At 38.1% G+C, this 16,413-nt stretch overlaps 3 protein-coding genes across 5 annotated transcripts; 1 reads left to right on the top strand and 2 right to left on the bottom strand.

Annotated features, from left to right (window-relative positions):
- Window positions 1–1,651: 1,651 nt before the first annotated feature.
- LOC135639631 (small ribosomal subunit protein eS30z/eS30y/eS30x) lies at window positions 1,652–2,412 on the bottom strand. The gene is made up of 3 exons (XM_065153477.1): window positions 2,286–2,412; window positions 2,047–2,184; window positions 1,652–1,937 (listed from the first exon to the last, which is right to left on the bottom strand). Exons 1-3 carry the CDS (start codon window positions 2,287–2,289, stop codon window positions 1,891–1,893), a joined length of 189 nt encoding a protein of 62 aa, XP_065009549.1. The 5' UTR covers window positions 2,290–2,412; the 3' UTR covers window positions 1,652–1,890.
- Window positions 2,413–2,603: 191 nt separating this feature from the next.
- On the top strand, window positions 2,604–4,467 carry LOC135639630 (glycylpeptide N-tetradecanoyltransferase 1-like). The gene is made up of 2 exons (XM_065153476.1): window positions 2,604–4,099; window positions 4,329–4,467. The coding sequence occupies exon 1, from the start codon at window positions 2,742–2,744 to the stop codon at window positions 4,071–4,073; it is 1,332 nt and encodes a 443-aa protein (XP_065009548.1). The 5' UTR covers window positions 2,604–2,741; the 3' UTR covers window positions 4,074–4,099; window positions 4,329–4,467.
- A 4,060-nt stretch (window positions 4,468–8,527) lies between these two features.
- On the bottom strand, window positions 8,528–16,078 carry LOC135639629 (casein kinase 1-like protein 2). Of its 3 annotated transcripts, none has more exons than XM_065153474.1 (15): window positions 15,938–16,078; window positions 15,737–15,861; window positions 15,559–15,599; window positions 14,595–14,664; window positions 14,350–14,498; window positions 13,830–13,925; window positions 13,673–13,743; window positions 12,157–12,218; window positions 11,898–11,961; window positions 11,724–11,808; window positions 11,508–11,634; window positions 11,297–11,379; window positions 11,154–11,214; window positions 10,746–10,891; window positions 8,528–9,184 (listed from the first exon to the last, which is right to left on the bottom strand). In XM_065153474.1, the coding sequence occupies exons 2-15, from the start codon at window positions 15,810–15,812 to the stop codon at window positions 9,131–9,133; spliced, it is 1,185 nt and encodes a 394-aa protein (XP_065009546.1). In that variant the 5' UTR covers window positions 15,813–15,861; window positions 15,938–16,078; the 3' UTR covers window positions 8,528–9,130. The 3 variants fall into 3 exon arrangements, with proteins under 3 accessions (XP_065009546.1, XP_065009545.1, XP_065009547.1); XM_065153473.1 differs by having other exon boundaries at window positions 8,528–9,192; XM_065153475.1 differs by lacking the exons at window positions 14,595–14,664; window positions 15,938–16,078 and having other exon boundaries at window positions 8,528–9,192; window positions 15,737–15,836.
- Between the last annotated feature and the right edge of the window lie 335 nt (window positions 16,079–16,413).

Here is a 16,413-nt window from a genome sequence, read left to right on the forward strand (position 1 = left end):
TGCAGAGGACTCAAGTTGGATGGATGAGATCCTACGCTACAAAAGAGACATGCTCCTGCTTGACCCTACGACGACACCAAAGACGAGCTTGAAAAAATCACCATTCAACTTGGCATTTAGTATGGATTGAGAGCTTTGACGAAAAAAACCCTCCAAAGAGGAACTTTGATTTGGGCTCGCCTTGATAAGCGAAGTTAGAGCTTAAGCAAGCCAAAAAAAAATCCACCACGATGACCAAAGGCTAAATGCGCCCGAGGTATATGAGTCAGGAAACCCGACTTGAACAAAAAAAAAATCCACCATAACGTCTCAGGATGAAATACGCCCAAGATGTATGAGTCAAGAAAGCCCTCTAACAAGAACCCAGAAACACACCAGAGAGGGAGAGAACATATGAAAAGGAATATCTATCATCTGACATATAATCATCATATGAAAACTATCGTGAAAAAAAAAAAAATCTAAATCACTCTCCATCCATCTATCAACGTGGACAAAAATTTAAAACAACTATTCACAACTATCTCCCTCGTGCTGTCCACATTGATAAAACATCAAGAGAGAAATGTTAAGATGATTATAAATTATTCCCTTATAAAAGTTAATCTCTACAGAAAAAAAAAACCCTGATCACTAACTTGAATGCCCAAGGAAACGAATGAATCAAATTTCTCCCCGCATCGAACTGAGCACAAATGATGCCTTAAAAGCTCGATACCTCACACTACTACGCCCTCGAAACTGGGTTGACTCAAAACGTCGACACATGCGATGACCTCACTTTTGGCAACGCAAAGCAACTCAAAGGCTGGTGTTCCTTTACACCGCGAACCGCGGTGCGTGCTCCATTTTCAATTCTTCCCACTTCCAATTACAACTCTCTTTCCCCCTATTTACCCAAAATTTAAACCCACAACGATAATAACGTGAACAGCTCTCACCTAAGATTCCTTACACTTTAGTAGTTCAACGCAAAGCCTACCATAATCTCTAGCGTCAATTTCCCCATAGCAATATTTGGCAAGGATTTCACAACCAACGAATGACAAACAAAGCATATCATAAATCCATTAACAATGGGATCTTAATCAATCTCATCAAAATTAACACACCAATGCAACCAAAAACTCCCCACAACTTAACAAGTTACAGGACATAAGACAACACTTTCAATCCTTATTGATAATAAACTACAATATCTCTTTTTATCTCACATATTTTTACACCTTTATCATCGATTGTCTTTTCCTACTTCTATGGTTTCTTAGAACGGTTCATTCCCTAATTCTTCACCACATCAATATTTCCAACAAAGCAAAATAAGAATACAATTTGTTTGAAGTAAATGTGTATGATCAAAGACATTTAATAAAAGACATAAATATAATAATGTCACATAACGCCAATACATGAAACTGAAAACAAAATAGTGAAAATAAAACCCTACATTCCAAGGCAGCAAAACCAAAGCAACGATGAGATCTTTCACAAGAACATAAATATCATCAAAGACGTTGAATAGGCTCAGTTTAGAAAGCAACTCCAATCCCCAGTGAAAAGTAGACACCCTACAAATCCAAGGCACCAAATCTAAAGCAAATATGAGAAGTTTCAAAAGCACTGATAGCATTAAATTCCAAGAAAATGCATATCATCAAAGACATTTAATAGATCATCACCATGCATATATTAGTCCAACATACTGAAAGCTAAACCCTATATCCTCGGTGCGACAAAATCAAGTAAGCAACTCCAATCCAAAGTAGTTGAATTCGTGGATCATCACCACGCATAAATAAGCAGTACATTGTCCTGAAACCTAAGCCCTACATGCTTAATACGAAAACATAAAATGCTCCAAGTGCTTCACTCCTGAAAACCTTTGTCTCCCTACTTCTCGGAAGAGTTGGGTCCTCTCTTCTTCCCGAATCCAACAACTGAAGATTACAAGAGAACAAGAAATATTCGAATGACTTTTACGCATCACAATCATATAATCGATAGCTTATCTATCAAAATTAGAGGTCATGGAGGGAGGGAAGGTACCTGCGGTGACGAACCGGCGGTTGTACTGCATCCGCTTGTAGGCCCTGCCCCTGGGCTTCTTCTTCTTGTCCTGCTTCGCCACTTTGGGGGTTTGCCCCCTCACCTTCCCGGCGCGAGCCAGAGATCCGTGCACCTTCCCTGAGAAAAGATTTACCGGGCAATGAAAAGGAGAAAACAAGAATAAGAAAAGGTGTGACTCGAGAGTTCGCAGATCGAAGAAGAGAAACGAACGCCCTCACCCATGGCAGATGTGAATCAGCTCCTTCAGCGAGGCGGCGAGAGACGAGCGGCGTCAATGCAAACCTTTGGATTAGGGTTCGGTATCGAGGTAAGTGACGCTATTTATAGAGCGGCGATAGAGTCGATCACGTGAGATGCACGTAAGTTATTCGGAGGCGTTATTTTGCCCGTCTTATGTTTACAAAAGAACAGGTTTCGCCCAAAACCGGTATACTATCGTCATTCTCCCGTTACTTTAGCAGTCAGAATAAAACGGCCTAAATGTTCCTCTCTCTCTGATTCCTTCGACGGCTCCTCTCCAAACCCTAATCGGTCGATCTACTCCCCACCAAGGCTCTGATTTGCTCGTTCCATGGAGATCTGCCGATCCGCATAGGTGATCTATCCCTTGTCGTCGATTTCCTTTATTGAGATTCGTTTTGCGATCTCTGTCGAATCCATCCAAAGTTTCCGCCATGGTGCTCGGCGAACACGACTCCTCCTCCCCCGTTGAGGAGCAAACGGCTAACCCGGATCCGCAGCCAGTTTCAGATGCCCCTCCGGCGAGGGCGGCGGCGGAGGGCGACGGCGAGGTCGAGTCCCTGGCGCGCAGGATCCAGGAGGCTCTCGCCGTCGGGAGTCGGCACCGATTCTGGGAGACCCAGCCGGTGGGGCAATTCAAGGACGCCCGTGATGGTAGCCTCCCGGAGGGTCCTATCGAACCACCGATCCCCGTGTCCGCCGTCAAGCAGGAGCCCTACAACCTCCCCGCTCTCTACGAGTGGACCACCTGCGACATCGACGACGACCAAACCTGCGCGGAAGTCTACAATCTTCTCACCAACAACTACGTCGAGGACGATGAGAACATGTTCCGCTTCAACTACTCCAAGGAGTTCCTCCGGTGGGCGCTCCGCCCGCCGGGCTACTTCAAGGCCTGGCACATCGGCGTCCGCGTGAAGGCCACCAAAAAGCTCGTCGCCTTCATCACCGGCGTGCCCGCCAGGATCCGTGTGCGGGATGAAGTCGTCCGGATGGCCGAGGTCAACTTTCTCTGCGTCCACAAGAAACTACGCTCAAAGCGGCTCGCCCCCGTGATGATAAAGGAGGTCACCAGGCGGGTCCATTTGGAGAACATCTGGCAGGCAGCCTATACAGCCGGGGTCGTCCTGCCGACTCCCATCACGACCTGCCGCTACTGGCATCGCTCGCTGAATCCAAAGAAACTCATCGATGTGGGGTTCTCCCGCCTCGGAGCTCGGATGACTATGAGCCGAACGATCAGGCTTTACAAGCTTCCAGAGGCAACTGTGACACCCGGGTTCAGGAAGATGGAGCTTCGCGATGTCGCAGCAGTCACCCGGCTGCTGAGGGATTACTTGAGCCAGTTTGTGGTTGCGCCAGATTTCGACGAGAATGATGTGGAGCATTGGCTTCTTCCTTTGGAGAATGTGGTCGACAGTTTTGTGGTTGAAAGCCCTGAGACTCATGAAGTGACGGACTTCTGTAGCTTCTATTCTCTTCCTTCTTCGATTCTGAATAACCCAAACTACTCGGGATTGAAGGCTGCTTATTCATATTACAATGTGGCTATGAGGACTCCTCTGCTCCAGCTGATGAACGATGCACTTATCGTGGCGAAGCAGAAGGACTATGATGTCTTCAATGCACTTGATCTCATGCACAATGAGGTCTTCCTGAAGGAGCTGAAGTTTGGGCCTGGTGATGGACAACTCCACTACTATCTATACAACTACCGGCTTAGGAGTGCTTTACAGCCTTCGGAGCTAGGGCTCGTTCTTCTGTAGGTTGTTGTAGCCATGCTGGAATTATGGTGGGTAATTGCCCTTTCATTTTTGTCCATGTTGCTTTCATTACAATTTGCTGCATTATGTGGTCATCATGCTAGTCGTTGTGAGTCTGAATCAGGATACTTGCATTGAGTCCATCATGGGCTGGGCTTTTAGTTACTTTTGCATTCACTGTCGGAGATGCGATTGGAACTTGATTAAATGTGAAATTTATGGCGTCCTTTTTCCAACATTGACCTGTTATTCTTCTAGGTTCCAACTGTCTTAAGGCAATCCTGAAAGGTGTGGCAAGACTTTAAAAGCATCAGACTCTCATAGTGAACCGAAAGTAAGGTGTAATAGTTGCGTTGTTTTGCTGCTATTGATTGCATCTGTCTGTGTGTATATGTGTGCTAGATTTGCAGGCTTGTGCTCTCTGTTTAAATTGCATATGGTTTTGTTGCATTAGTTTCCAATCTCTTGTCGGAACTTTTGGTTCTAAGCAGTTCTTTGTTTCTACTGTGTGATGTATCCTATTGCTGATGTAGCTTTTATTATTGGTACATCAATAAGCATGTGTTATTGTATGTTATTATCTCAAAAAACTGCATGTTGTGGAGCTTTAAACCAAAGAAATAGGTGTCTTCATCATCAATCAACTTGCTGAGTTTTTATCATCTGTGGACATACTTGTGGAACTGAACAATGATGAAGCATGAATATTCATATATAACAAAGATGCTTTTGAAAGGAAATATTATTCTTGAGAAAAGGAAACCTAGTAAGTCGAATATTTGGCGGATGAGTATGTATCTAAAGACACTTGGTAAATTAAAGATCATCTAAGCCAATGTGATGTTCTCTTAGAAGTGCGCCCATTGCATACATAACATAACATTGCATTTTCCATGTTTGGATGAAAATAGCTCTTAGTTTTGGGAGTGCCGCTTTATCATTGGGTGAAAATAGTGGTTTATTTTTCTTTCAGAAAACCCTTCTTTTCTTTCACTTTGATTTCTTTGTGCAAATTTATTTCCTGTTTCTGTTATAGTATCAAATTTTATATGGTTCCCCAAGCAGGACAAGTTTAGTATTGCATTCTAGGCTATGGCAACTACCATTTAAGGAGACATATTTTGTTTGATTTAGACATTTTATAATATGAGACACAAAGTCTATAAAAATGCGGTTTGTTGAATAGATCATATCCCATGAAATGCAACAGCAAATACAGTCAAAGCGCATGGTAAGATACACATGGAAATTACATCGTCTACTTGGAGTGTGCACATTATGTAGCTATTTGTAAAACACAAATTTTTATAACTTGGACTCATATTTCTTTTTGAAATATTGTGTTAGTGTTAAAGAATAGCTTCGTCATCTTTTCAAGTCTTTCTGTTTAATACTGTGGTCCACATGCGACATCAACCTTTGTTAACAGTCTTTAGGTTTTTACATTTTTGCTGTCCTATTGGGCATCTGTGGTTGGATCATACCATATGATTCTTGTTTTTATTTTTCTGTGACTACATCACTTAAAGTTTCATAGCTCTCCATTGCTTTCATATATGTTCCATCACACTGTTATATTTTACCCTCATTGTTCTGTATTTGTTTCACTTTACATTAAAAAACTGCTTGAATGCCAGTATTTTCAATTTTCCATGTCAAGTTGGAAATCAGATGCCATCACATTGTGGCCCAATGTGAAGCTAAATTTGATGGCAATTTATTGCTGAAGCTTGTGCAATCCTAACATATCTTAGTGTATCACCTTTCTGGATTTGGTTCTTCTCTTGCACGTCGTAGGTTGAACCTCCCTTGAGCTATCTGCCTTTTGGATTGGCAAACAACATTTGATCTCTGATAATGAAGTATGTTCACCATTAATGTCTGTGCATATTGTGATCATACTTTTCTTTGTTTACTTAGCTTTGATACGTCTACAGACATGCCGACTTAAAAAGAGCATTTTGCTTCGTCTGTTGCTTAAAGATGTCGCAAGTTCCTTATCACAATAGTGAAGTTGTGTCGAGTTTCCTGGCCATCTACTTATATCATTAACAGGTGATTTATCCATCGGTGAGGCAGAGAGGGCGGCTTGTTGCCTGGGAGTTACTGCCTTGTATTGCTTTCCCCAAAGTTAGGGTTCACTAAGGCGATAGGTTTTCGCACGTTCATTGCTGGTGAGGGGTGATGTGGGCTGGCCAAGATCGACATCACCATCATTTAGTAAAACTACTCATTAGAGTAAAACCTTTTTTATCCAATGTCACAGATGGTACGTGTCGATGATGATGAAACCATTCACAAAAGGGCAAAAAAAAAAAAAAATCTAGCAGAGCGATATTAAATAACTTGCTTGATATGATGACTCCACCCAACAAAAAAAAAAAAAATATATCAACTGTTTCTTGGAAAATCATCAATATTAAAACAGTTGTGGCCCTACTTTTTGGCTTTTCGACAACTCTCATAAAATAAGACAAAGACAGGTAACTGCAACCACTAACACCTGATTGTAGGCTCTAAAGCAACTTGCAGAAAGGAGGAAACATGTGAGTCCGAAGCTCGTTGTCGATCATTGCTTAGTCCATTTGAGCAAAGATATCCAACAAACCCAGAGAACAAAATAGTGAATCTTCCAGACTGTGTGTTGAGATTATCATTTTAATCATATTAATAACTTTTATTCCTCATTAAAGATCATGTAGGCTAAGTCCATTTGAGCAAAAATATCCAACAAACCCAGAGAACAACGTAGTGAATCTTCCAGACTGTGTGTTGAGATTACCATTTTAATCATATTAATAACCTTTTATTCCTCATTAAAGATCATGTAGTCAACCCCACATGATCAGGCCTTACCTGGTAAAAACATCCCTATGAGTGTGCCTATAGAATAATCATAGTAGTCATGTTACCACAGGTTTCTCAAGGAGTCAGGGGTTCAAAAGAATTGCACTTGCCTGTAGCAGCTAATGACTGATTTGCACATGACAAAGGTAATTTTACCACACATCATCATCTCAGCCTCAAGATAAATATTTAGGTGTGATTACATAGTATTTTCCTGCCATGAGTTGATACACAGAAGCTATCAGACAATTTTCATACAAGAAATGGAAAATATAGGGAGATAAAGGCCATCAATTAATTTGCAAAGAGACATTTTCCTTACAGGCTTCCCTTTGCCCAACTATCACATACTAGTAAGGGGAGAAACCTTAGGCCTCTAATATCAGCAAACAAGTACTCAAGTTAATGTGCAATGATATCTAAAACTCACTAATAAATTTTTTTAAGTTAATTTATCTAAAACGATAATTTGTGATACATGAGCTTATTATAGTTGACGTGGTAATACCAACTCTTTTACATGTAAACATCCAATTTCAGGATACAAAACTTTCCATATTCAAACTGCCTTCTATCCAACCAAATTTGTAAGTTCCTTTCTGATAATCACAAAATATTATTTACCACTACTATAGATCAGAAATGTTAAAACTATCGCATGGGATTCTCAGTGAGGGATTAAAAAAAATTCTAGGAAACTGAAACCAGCATGAAAGAAGACATGGTTGATCAGAAATAAGGAAAAATAAAAAGAAAAAAAGGAACCACAAATGGTATTCTGTAAGAAATATCATCTAAATTGTAATAAGCACTTCATTCTAGATTCAGCTTGAGGAACCACAAAAGATCCTTTTAAGCATTAAAAGAGAAGCAGAAAGCATCAAGATACCATTTACCACTCAAATGGTTGGTCTGGAGCTTCAGTGAGTTCTATAATTGTTGCTTATTCATCAGATGAGTAACATTGACTTCGTGGGAAATCATCTTAACACTGAAAACAAGAAAAAGTATTCCCCTGCTTTGATCTGTTAAGCTCTCATATAAAGCAGAGGCTAAACTAAATTTGTATGCAATGAAAGAACCTAAGTTGAAAGGTAATCATAACAAGTATATATAATACTATGATCCATGTACAAACTATGTGAATAAGAGACACAACACAATATACAGTCAATGTAATTAAATGATCTTTTGACTTTAAATCCAAAAAACCATGTTGATGGAGGCTTTAGACATTGAGTAGCACTCTTGATCCAAATGCTAAGACTTCACACTTTATATTTTAATTTTACAAATGATAAGCGATGAATATGAGATTTGAACCAAGACCTTACAATGATAGATTTTTTATCAATTAAGCTAACCGATATTTTCAAAATATGATGGATAAGATTTGAAACATTCAACCTTTGATAATTGAATCTAGTACCCTATCAATATTTAAGATATAATTATATCAGATGAAATTTTAAACCCTCATTCCAAACTAATAGTTTGTGTATAAATAGGATGAGGATGTCTAAATCCAACCTTAAATTATTCAAACAACATACAGTTAATATCCTACAATAGATATTAAAGTTATAATGAACAGTTTCTCATGCAGAAAATTCCACAAACAAAGCCATAATCAAGATAACATTAAATATTGAAAACTAACATTTTAATGTAATTGTAAAATACAGAAAAAAAAAAATTTACAAACAACATACTAAATAGCATTGATGCAATGATAGAAATCATGAGCCATGGCAACAACTCTAAATAAATGTACAGCCATACCACGGGTATCCAGAAGCTGGACATCATAGCTCCTCAGATCCACCATCAATCTTTTCCTGTCTATGGGGACACTTCCTCTAATCAGCAGGTCTAGAGACCAACTCATGGCAAGGAAATGACTAATCTTACTCATGCTCTGTTATACATATTTACAGAGTGAACGTAAAGCAAGGCCACGGCAGCAGCTTGGTTTACAACACTAGTATCTGATCCTCTTATCATGATCGAAGCTAAGACCCCTGATACCTTTGAGGGTGAATTCATAGTTCTTAGTGTTTGCTAAATTCCTTCCAGAGGAAATGCACCTGGGATCTGCAGAATCGAAGGGGGAATTCCCCTCGGAACTTGAAACTTTACAGATAGTCCGAGGACTCTGCTCCGTGGTGTGAGTGCATGATTGATCTGCCCCAGAGCCCCACATGTCCTGGCTGCTAGAAACAACAGCTCGCCTTGAAGATCCGCTTGATTGCCCCAGAAAAGTCGAACTGGAAAACTACATGCATGCCTCCAACATCAGGAGATATACTTAATGCAGAAATACTAGTTAAACAGTTAACATTAATCATATCATGCAAATGCAGTTGCCGTTTATCAAGAATTTTGCATCGTAGTCACATGTCCCACAAATGACTTTAACTTGGAAAAGATCAAACAATCTCTAGGAAAAAAATCATGTGCTTAATTTACCATGGTACACAGATAGACAGCAGGAGGAAAACAAACAGCTTTACCAATAGAGAGAGCACTATAAATTTCTGACAACTGAATTATTATTGTCACCTTGAAAATGATTCCTTATAGTAACATTTATAACTACTAAAAATTACTTAATTCAGAATTTGCAAACCCAAGACAACAGTGGATGTCAACCTAAGTTTGCCTGGATTTATCATTTTAACTGTACTGCAGCTAATTCAAAAAATGAAGTTCCCAGTTACCTTCTCTTAAGTGTGGTAGTTTCAGGATTTATAACCAAATAGATATTTGGGAATGAGCAAAACTAGAAAAATAGTGCTACTGTTGTAGGAAACAAAAGAATCTAAAAAGCATAAACAATATTATATATGGAAGGAAGTCTATTGATAAAATATGTTGTCACTAAAAAAAGTTATTTGTCAAAATAAATATGAAAATGTATCTTCCTTCAAGACAAAAAAAAAAAGAAACGATTGTTATGTCTTGATTTACATCCTGATTATTTATCTTCTTTTAGTTTTCTTTTTTTCCTGTAAATTAAGAAAAGTTGAACTGACAGAAGTTTTCTCCACAATATATATGTGGTGTGTGATCACATCCCTAGAATGATTTCAAGAGCAAGAGTGAGTCCATCCAGTAGTTATCCCAATAATGTGATGTTTTCTTCCACATTTGAATTGTACCTCAGCATTCATTTCTGGACATTAATCCCTGAGTGATGTATGATTTTATCATGTTTCTATCTTCTTTAAAACTTCTTTTTCTATTCCACAACCATCAAAGCCTAGTTTAAGTTTTAATTACAAGAGAACTTCATACATCAATTCTACATCAAATTGATATCAGTGTCATTTGTCCTACAACAGATTGGCATAAGAGAAACATGTTGTACATCATATTGGTGTCAAAAACACCTACCCTAGCTCAATAATACTACAACTCAAATTTTCAATACCTAATGAGCCTCAAACCCCAAAAGTTCCAGATTAAGAATGTGTAAAGAACCTCATTATCTTACAATGCCTATGTAATTTATAGTCAATGTTTCGTATGTGTATATCATATCGAAAGAAGGCACCATATATCATGTTATTAAGTCATACAAGTTACACATTTATGTAGCTCTGCTTATATATCAATGATCTTCTAGGTGTCCAATAACAACCTCAATTACCATCCCACAACCTACCATACTGGGAGAAGACCTGTGTACCAAACAATATTTTATTGATTGACTATCAACCTCATCCAGCACGGCACCAGACCAATAAAATATAGCATATTATCGAGTTTCAAGCACCACAAATTCGACATCTCTATTGGAGTGAAAGAAAGAAATAACAAACTCACCGCAGCTTCTTTGTTGACAGATGGTTCATTACCAAGAGGAGTCTTCTGTTTTGCCAAGGTCCCTGCATGTACAGCTGGAGGTGGAACTCGAGCAAGATGGGGGGAGTCTGCTGCTGGCCAGCCACTTATCCTTCCTTCTTCACCACCTAGAATACAAGTTGAACCAGTAAATATCATCCTCTAAAATTAAGATGATTGGATATACTTTCATCAATACGAGTCGATATGCTAAACAACCATGAATTGAAAATCAAACTAAAATAAAGAAATCAAAACATAACAGGCAACAAATTAGCACAAATAGCAGACAAGTGTGACAAGACAAACTGAAAACTAAAGATAAGACTAGCTTCACGGAGTCACTTAGTTCCATTGATATCAATAGAACAATTTAAAGAAGTAGCTTACCAGAATGTTTATCATTTGCAGTGGCAGGAACCAAACCAGAGCTAGGTCCAACACCAGAGATCTATGAAACATGATAAAATAAGAACCATTTCTTCAGGGGAAAAGAGGGATTAACTAAAAAATAACACATGCTCTTGACTAACAATAGGACGTGGAGGAGCACTAGCATTCTGTGATTGCTGAGACTTCAAAACTGTCCAATCAAAAACGTAATCAAACTGGAAGCCTGCATCATAAAGAAGTAGTAAACAATCATTATCCTGAACATGAAAATTCTGCATCTTCAGTAATATAGCTTTTGCCAATTGACATGTATCTATATTTGAAATTTAAAATTTATTTGAAGAAATTAACCTTCATGAATAAAAAGGTCCCTGAACAATCTCTTAAGGTATGCATATTCTGGCTTATCATCAAAACGTAGCGATCGACAATAGTGGAAGTATGATGCAAACTCCGAAGGATAACCCCGACATAAAGCCTGAAAATAATTTGAAATTCTTCTATTATCAAATATAAGGGAAGAAAGACATAATGACTGCAACAAGTGACTTAAATAAGAGAACTTACTTCAATGGATGTGGCTACTTTTCTTTCACTAATTTTTTCATATTTCTGTTTCTTAGTTCCAGCTTTTAGACCCTGCCATGGAAGACTGAAAAAAAAAAAAAGGGAAAAGAGACAAAAAGTTTAGAGTAATGAATTCAAGGAAGGAGAAAGAAGGCTGGAGGAAAATTAGCAGACCTTCCTCTTAAGAAGTACATAAGAACATATCCAAGAGATTCCATATCGTCTCTCCTGCTTTGCTCTTGGCAGTCAAAAGCATAAAGATAACAGTCAGACTAAAGATGTCAAAATGTGGAGAGAAAAACAAGAAGGGCAACATAAAGATGCACAAGAGGCAGGAGCAACAGAGTACTATCTAGTAATACTAAGACAACATATACAGGAGATATTCAGAAAAAATATTTAAAAAGTGATGTGAAAAAAGAAGACAGCATACCGATGCCAAGATGGGTGTTAACACTTGCATACCTTGCTGTCCCAGTCAAGTTCTTGTTCTCTCTGCAATAGTTCATAATAACATTATAATACAAAAAGGAGCTTCAAGTTCATTCAATATGTTGTAAGCACTTGATCCACAATCCAAAGAGAGTCCAAAAAGGTTCTGGAAAAGAGTCATGCATCCTAGCATCATCTTGGACCAAGTAGATGTAAACTCAATGTTGTCAAACAGATATTTTCAACTAAACCAGACCCACCAACAAACTACAGCATAGCTAAATACATATTAAATGATATATAACCAACCAAAATCTTAATGCTGCATTTTGTTAAGGAAGAAAAGACCACATAAATGAACAAACTTAACTGATAATTAATTTGAAGGCAGATAAAGAACAAACTGAATAAACATATTGAAAGCAAATGCATATCATTCTAAAGTTTACTCCATATTTATATAAAGATATGAGCAGGTGTGAACACAATTGAACAAATTAAACAAAATTGGTATTCGCTTAATATACTTCCACTTCTCTCAAAATGCAACCTTCCAACTATGTACGAGTATTTGCTATGCTTCCAGTTCTCCCAAAAGAAACCTTTGAGCTCTTGGAAAATAAGGGGACACAGCAATGTGGAAACTGATAGGATAAACTAGTTACTCCTGTGTCATACCAAGAAAGTTGACAGCGAGTGCCCCTATTTGTTCTAGAAAATGACTGTCCACCTTATCCAGTATGCAAGGCCATACCAGAGGCTCATTTGGACATAAGAACAGATCACTATACTTGGAAGGACTGTAATCAATAAAAAATCAAAATTTACAAAAAGTACACATTTAGGATGGTTAAAAGCAAAGCTCGTGGGGTCCAGCCAAAATGCTGATATGAAACAAGCAAAAAATAAAGTTCCTTGTCCACTTTCATTCCACATGGCACAGATGAACTTGGATTATCTCAAAATATGGAACTGTAAGGTCATCATTCTACAATCTACAGGGTGAGAAAGAGAGGGGCGGAGGACTAAATGGTGTCAGGTAACGCATGCTTTAAGGAGGTATCCAATTTTTTCTTTTAAAAAAAAGATTAAAATACTCTTAAAAAGTAAATAAAAAATGACTATAAGACCAATATTGATTTTTTAAAAATTGGTCAATTATCAAACTGGACAGGCCAAGGATCAGGTAACTAGTCAGACTGGCCATTCAAGTGCCCGTTTAGTAACTATGGTTATAAAAAGTTCAGTGCAACTCCAAATTCCCAGTGAAAAAACATATTACTGATGGTAAGACTACTTGTTAATGATAATATATGGAATACATCTTATGCCTTGAGACAACTGATTCACTGCAAGCCTCCACCAGAAAAATACTGAATCATCTCAAAGCAAAGGTTACAAGGTATGTTTCAATAGAAATCTCTAAATTCCAAACATGTCTTTGCTACTTGCGAACATTCAGAGCAATAATTCTAGAGAGAATACATTTATAAAAGAATTGGTTAATAAGAACTTACCTATATGGAATATGCTGATGTGTTGAACTATCTCTGTACTTCTTGGCAAGTCCGAAATCAATAATGTAAACCTAAATAAAAATGAAAAAAACCTTAATAGAAAAAGACAATACACCTGATTGTTTTACATATATAAAACAGAAACTAAATGCCCCACCTGATTAGCTCGTCTCCCAAGACCCATAAGAAAGTTATCTGGTTTGATATCACGATGTAGAAAATACTTAGAATGCACAAATTCAACTCTATTGATCTGTAAGTGAAAAATAAAAAATTAAATTCTCAATTGAAAAGAAAAAAAGTTAAAGAGTGGAGCTTGTAAACAAGGGTATGGTGTGAGATAAAATCACTTCTAGTTTCAAAAAAGAAAATGTTAAAGGATGGTGCTTGCAAACAAAGTTAGGGTGAGAGACGGCACTGCTTAAAATACAAAAATTCCATTCTGACAAACTGCCACTAGTGATCATAGACTGTTTATCAACAGAATCAAATATGAAAGCGTACCCAGAGAGATAAGCAGAGCTAACAGACAAGAAAGCTGAAGACGAGGCTTAAGATATTATATGTGAATACCATCAAAACAACTTTGTAAAACAGGCATCTTTAATGAAATTTCAGTTAAAGTTGAAAACTGTGGTCCATAATATTAAAAAATGCCCAGTATGCTATTGTGATACCATCTGATCTGCAAGCATCAAAACTGTCTTTAAAGAAAATTTTCTGCCGCAAAAATTGAACAGGTCTTCAAGACTTGGCCCCAATAAGTCCATCACAAGGACATTGTATTCACCCTCAATCCCATACCATCTCACGTTTGGAATTCCAGCTGCCAAAACAAAGAAAAAGAAGAAATTTGCAATGATGAATAAGAAAAGTAGAAAAACTTGTTCCAAACAATCAAAAAAGAAAAAAAATTTCATACTTCCACCCTGTAAAATCTTGTATAGCTTTGATTCGTATAACAACTGCGGATGCTTTGTCTTAACATTTTCCTAATAAGAAAGAACACATAACCATCTTAAACAAGAAAAAGATTTGAAAACCCACCATGGCTACAGCAGAAAACTTTTACAACCAAACAAGAATCCCTTTCTACACTCTCAACAAGTCAAAACAACACAAAACCATGTCTTGAACTTAAAACAATTATTAAAAAATATGACAGATGATATCTGCATCAAATCACACGGGACAGATAGAAGAATACTATGGGAAACAAGAAAAGAGAAAGTTCTTTTATAACAGCAACAAAGATATTTGACTTCTTTTTCCTGAATTAAGATGGTACACAAATCAGTTCTTTTATCTCAGCTGTTAATGAGAATGGAAACAGAATCACCCAACTATCATATAAGCTAGTTCCCCTTAAGCAAATCATTATACATGCAACGGGCTACAAGACAAGTGAAACCATGTAAACTTAGCAGTCATATCCTTGTAGTTCTGGAAACAGAAAAAAAAGGCAGACACACAGCAATAAGACATATAACAACTATATTATCCATTTACTATTGTTCCCTGGAGTCTGGAACCCAGGTAATTATCCAAATAATGTAGCACCCTTTCTCTGCATTACCAATGGGAATCAAGGAACATATTTTGACTTCAAATGCCCTAAGCTTAGCATAAGTTCCTGACAGATGAAGTTCCATACATATTGCTTAAGGTACAAGGACCTCTTGCACAACCACCGGGCGACTGCAATTTTGTAAACCATGCACCTTAAGACCAAGAGTAAAATATAAGCAGGCAATGAAAGAATTCAGCAATTATTTTCGAACCCCATCAACATAGAGTATCTACTAAACGAACAATAGATTATCTGCAGGGCACCGAACAGGGAAAAAAATCGGAAGCTATAATCCTCGTTAAAAGGCAAAACTTACGAGCTTTATGGCAACCTCTTCGTTTGTTTGGATATTAATTCCTGCATCAAAAGATAACAACAACAACAACAACCCCACACGATCAGATTTTTATCATTCCTGCAACAAAAAAAAGGAAAAATCTGCACGAAGCAGCACCCGAATTGAGAAAAGATCGAAACCGAAAGAGGCCACAGACCTAAATAGATCTCTCCAAAGGAACCGCTCCCGATCTTGCGACCAAGGCGGAACTTGTCCCCCACGCGAGGCTCCATCCGACGGAGATCAGAAACAGGAGCGACCGCAACGCTCCCGACTCAAACCCTGTCCAAAGAAAAAGAGGGTCCAACAAGAACAGCGAAGCCCCACACTCAATACCACGAAGACATCATCGACTCACCGTAACGAAAGAAGAAGATGATACAAGGATTCCGGCAATTCGATCACGCAAGGATTTCGCAATCGAGATTAATCGATCGAGGAATTAAGACGAGAGATCTGCTTGCAAAAAAGTAGGGTTTGACGGAGAGGGAGAGAAGGGGAAAGAGCGGAGAGTGGAAGGGAAGAAGCAGCGGATAACGTATTCGGGCACGCTTTATTCCCGTTGGTGTTGGAACAGCTTGTGCTGAATAGCGTACTAACCATACAGCAAACTCCAACCTACGTATTAGGCAAAATTGTAGTATTGCGCAACTTTGGAGTCATGTTTTGGCGACACCTTTGAGGTGAGGCCTTATAGTCATCATCATTACATTCATAAACGATTTAATTATGCTTTATTTATTTATTTTTATTTTGGATGAATATATTGTATGCAAAAAAAAAAAAGGAAAGGATTTTAGAATGCATCAAACGTCTTAGATTTTTTTTTAACTA

Source organism: Musa acuminata, chromosome BXJ3-6 (genome assembly GCF_036884655.1).
Source record: "Musa acuminata AAA Group cultivar baxijiao chromosome BXJ3-6, Cavendish_Baxijiao_AAA, whole genome shotgun sequence".
Lineage (NCBI taxonomy): Eukaryota > Viridiplantae > Streptophyta > Magnoliopsida > Zingiberales > Musaceae > Musa > Musa acuminata.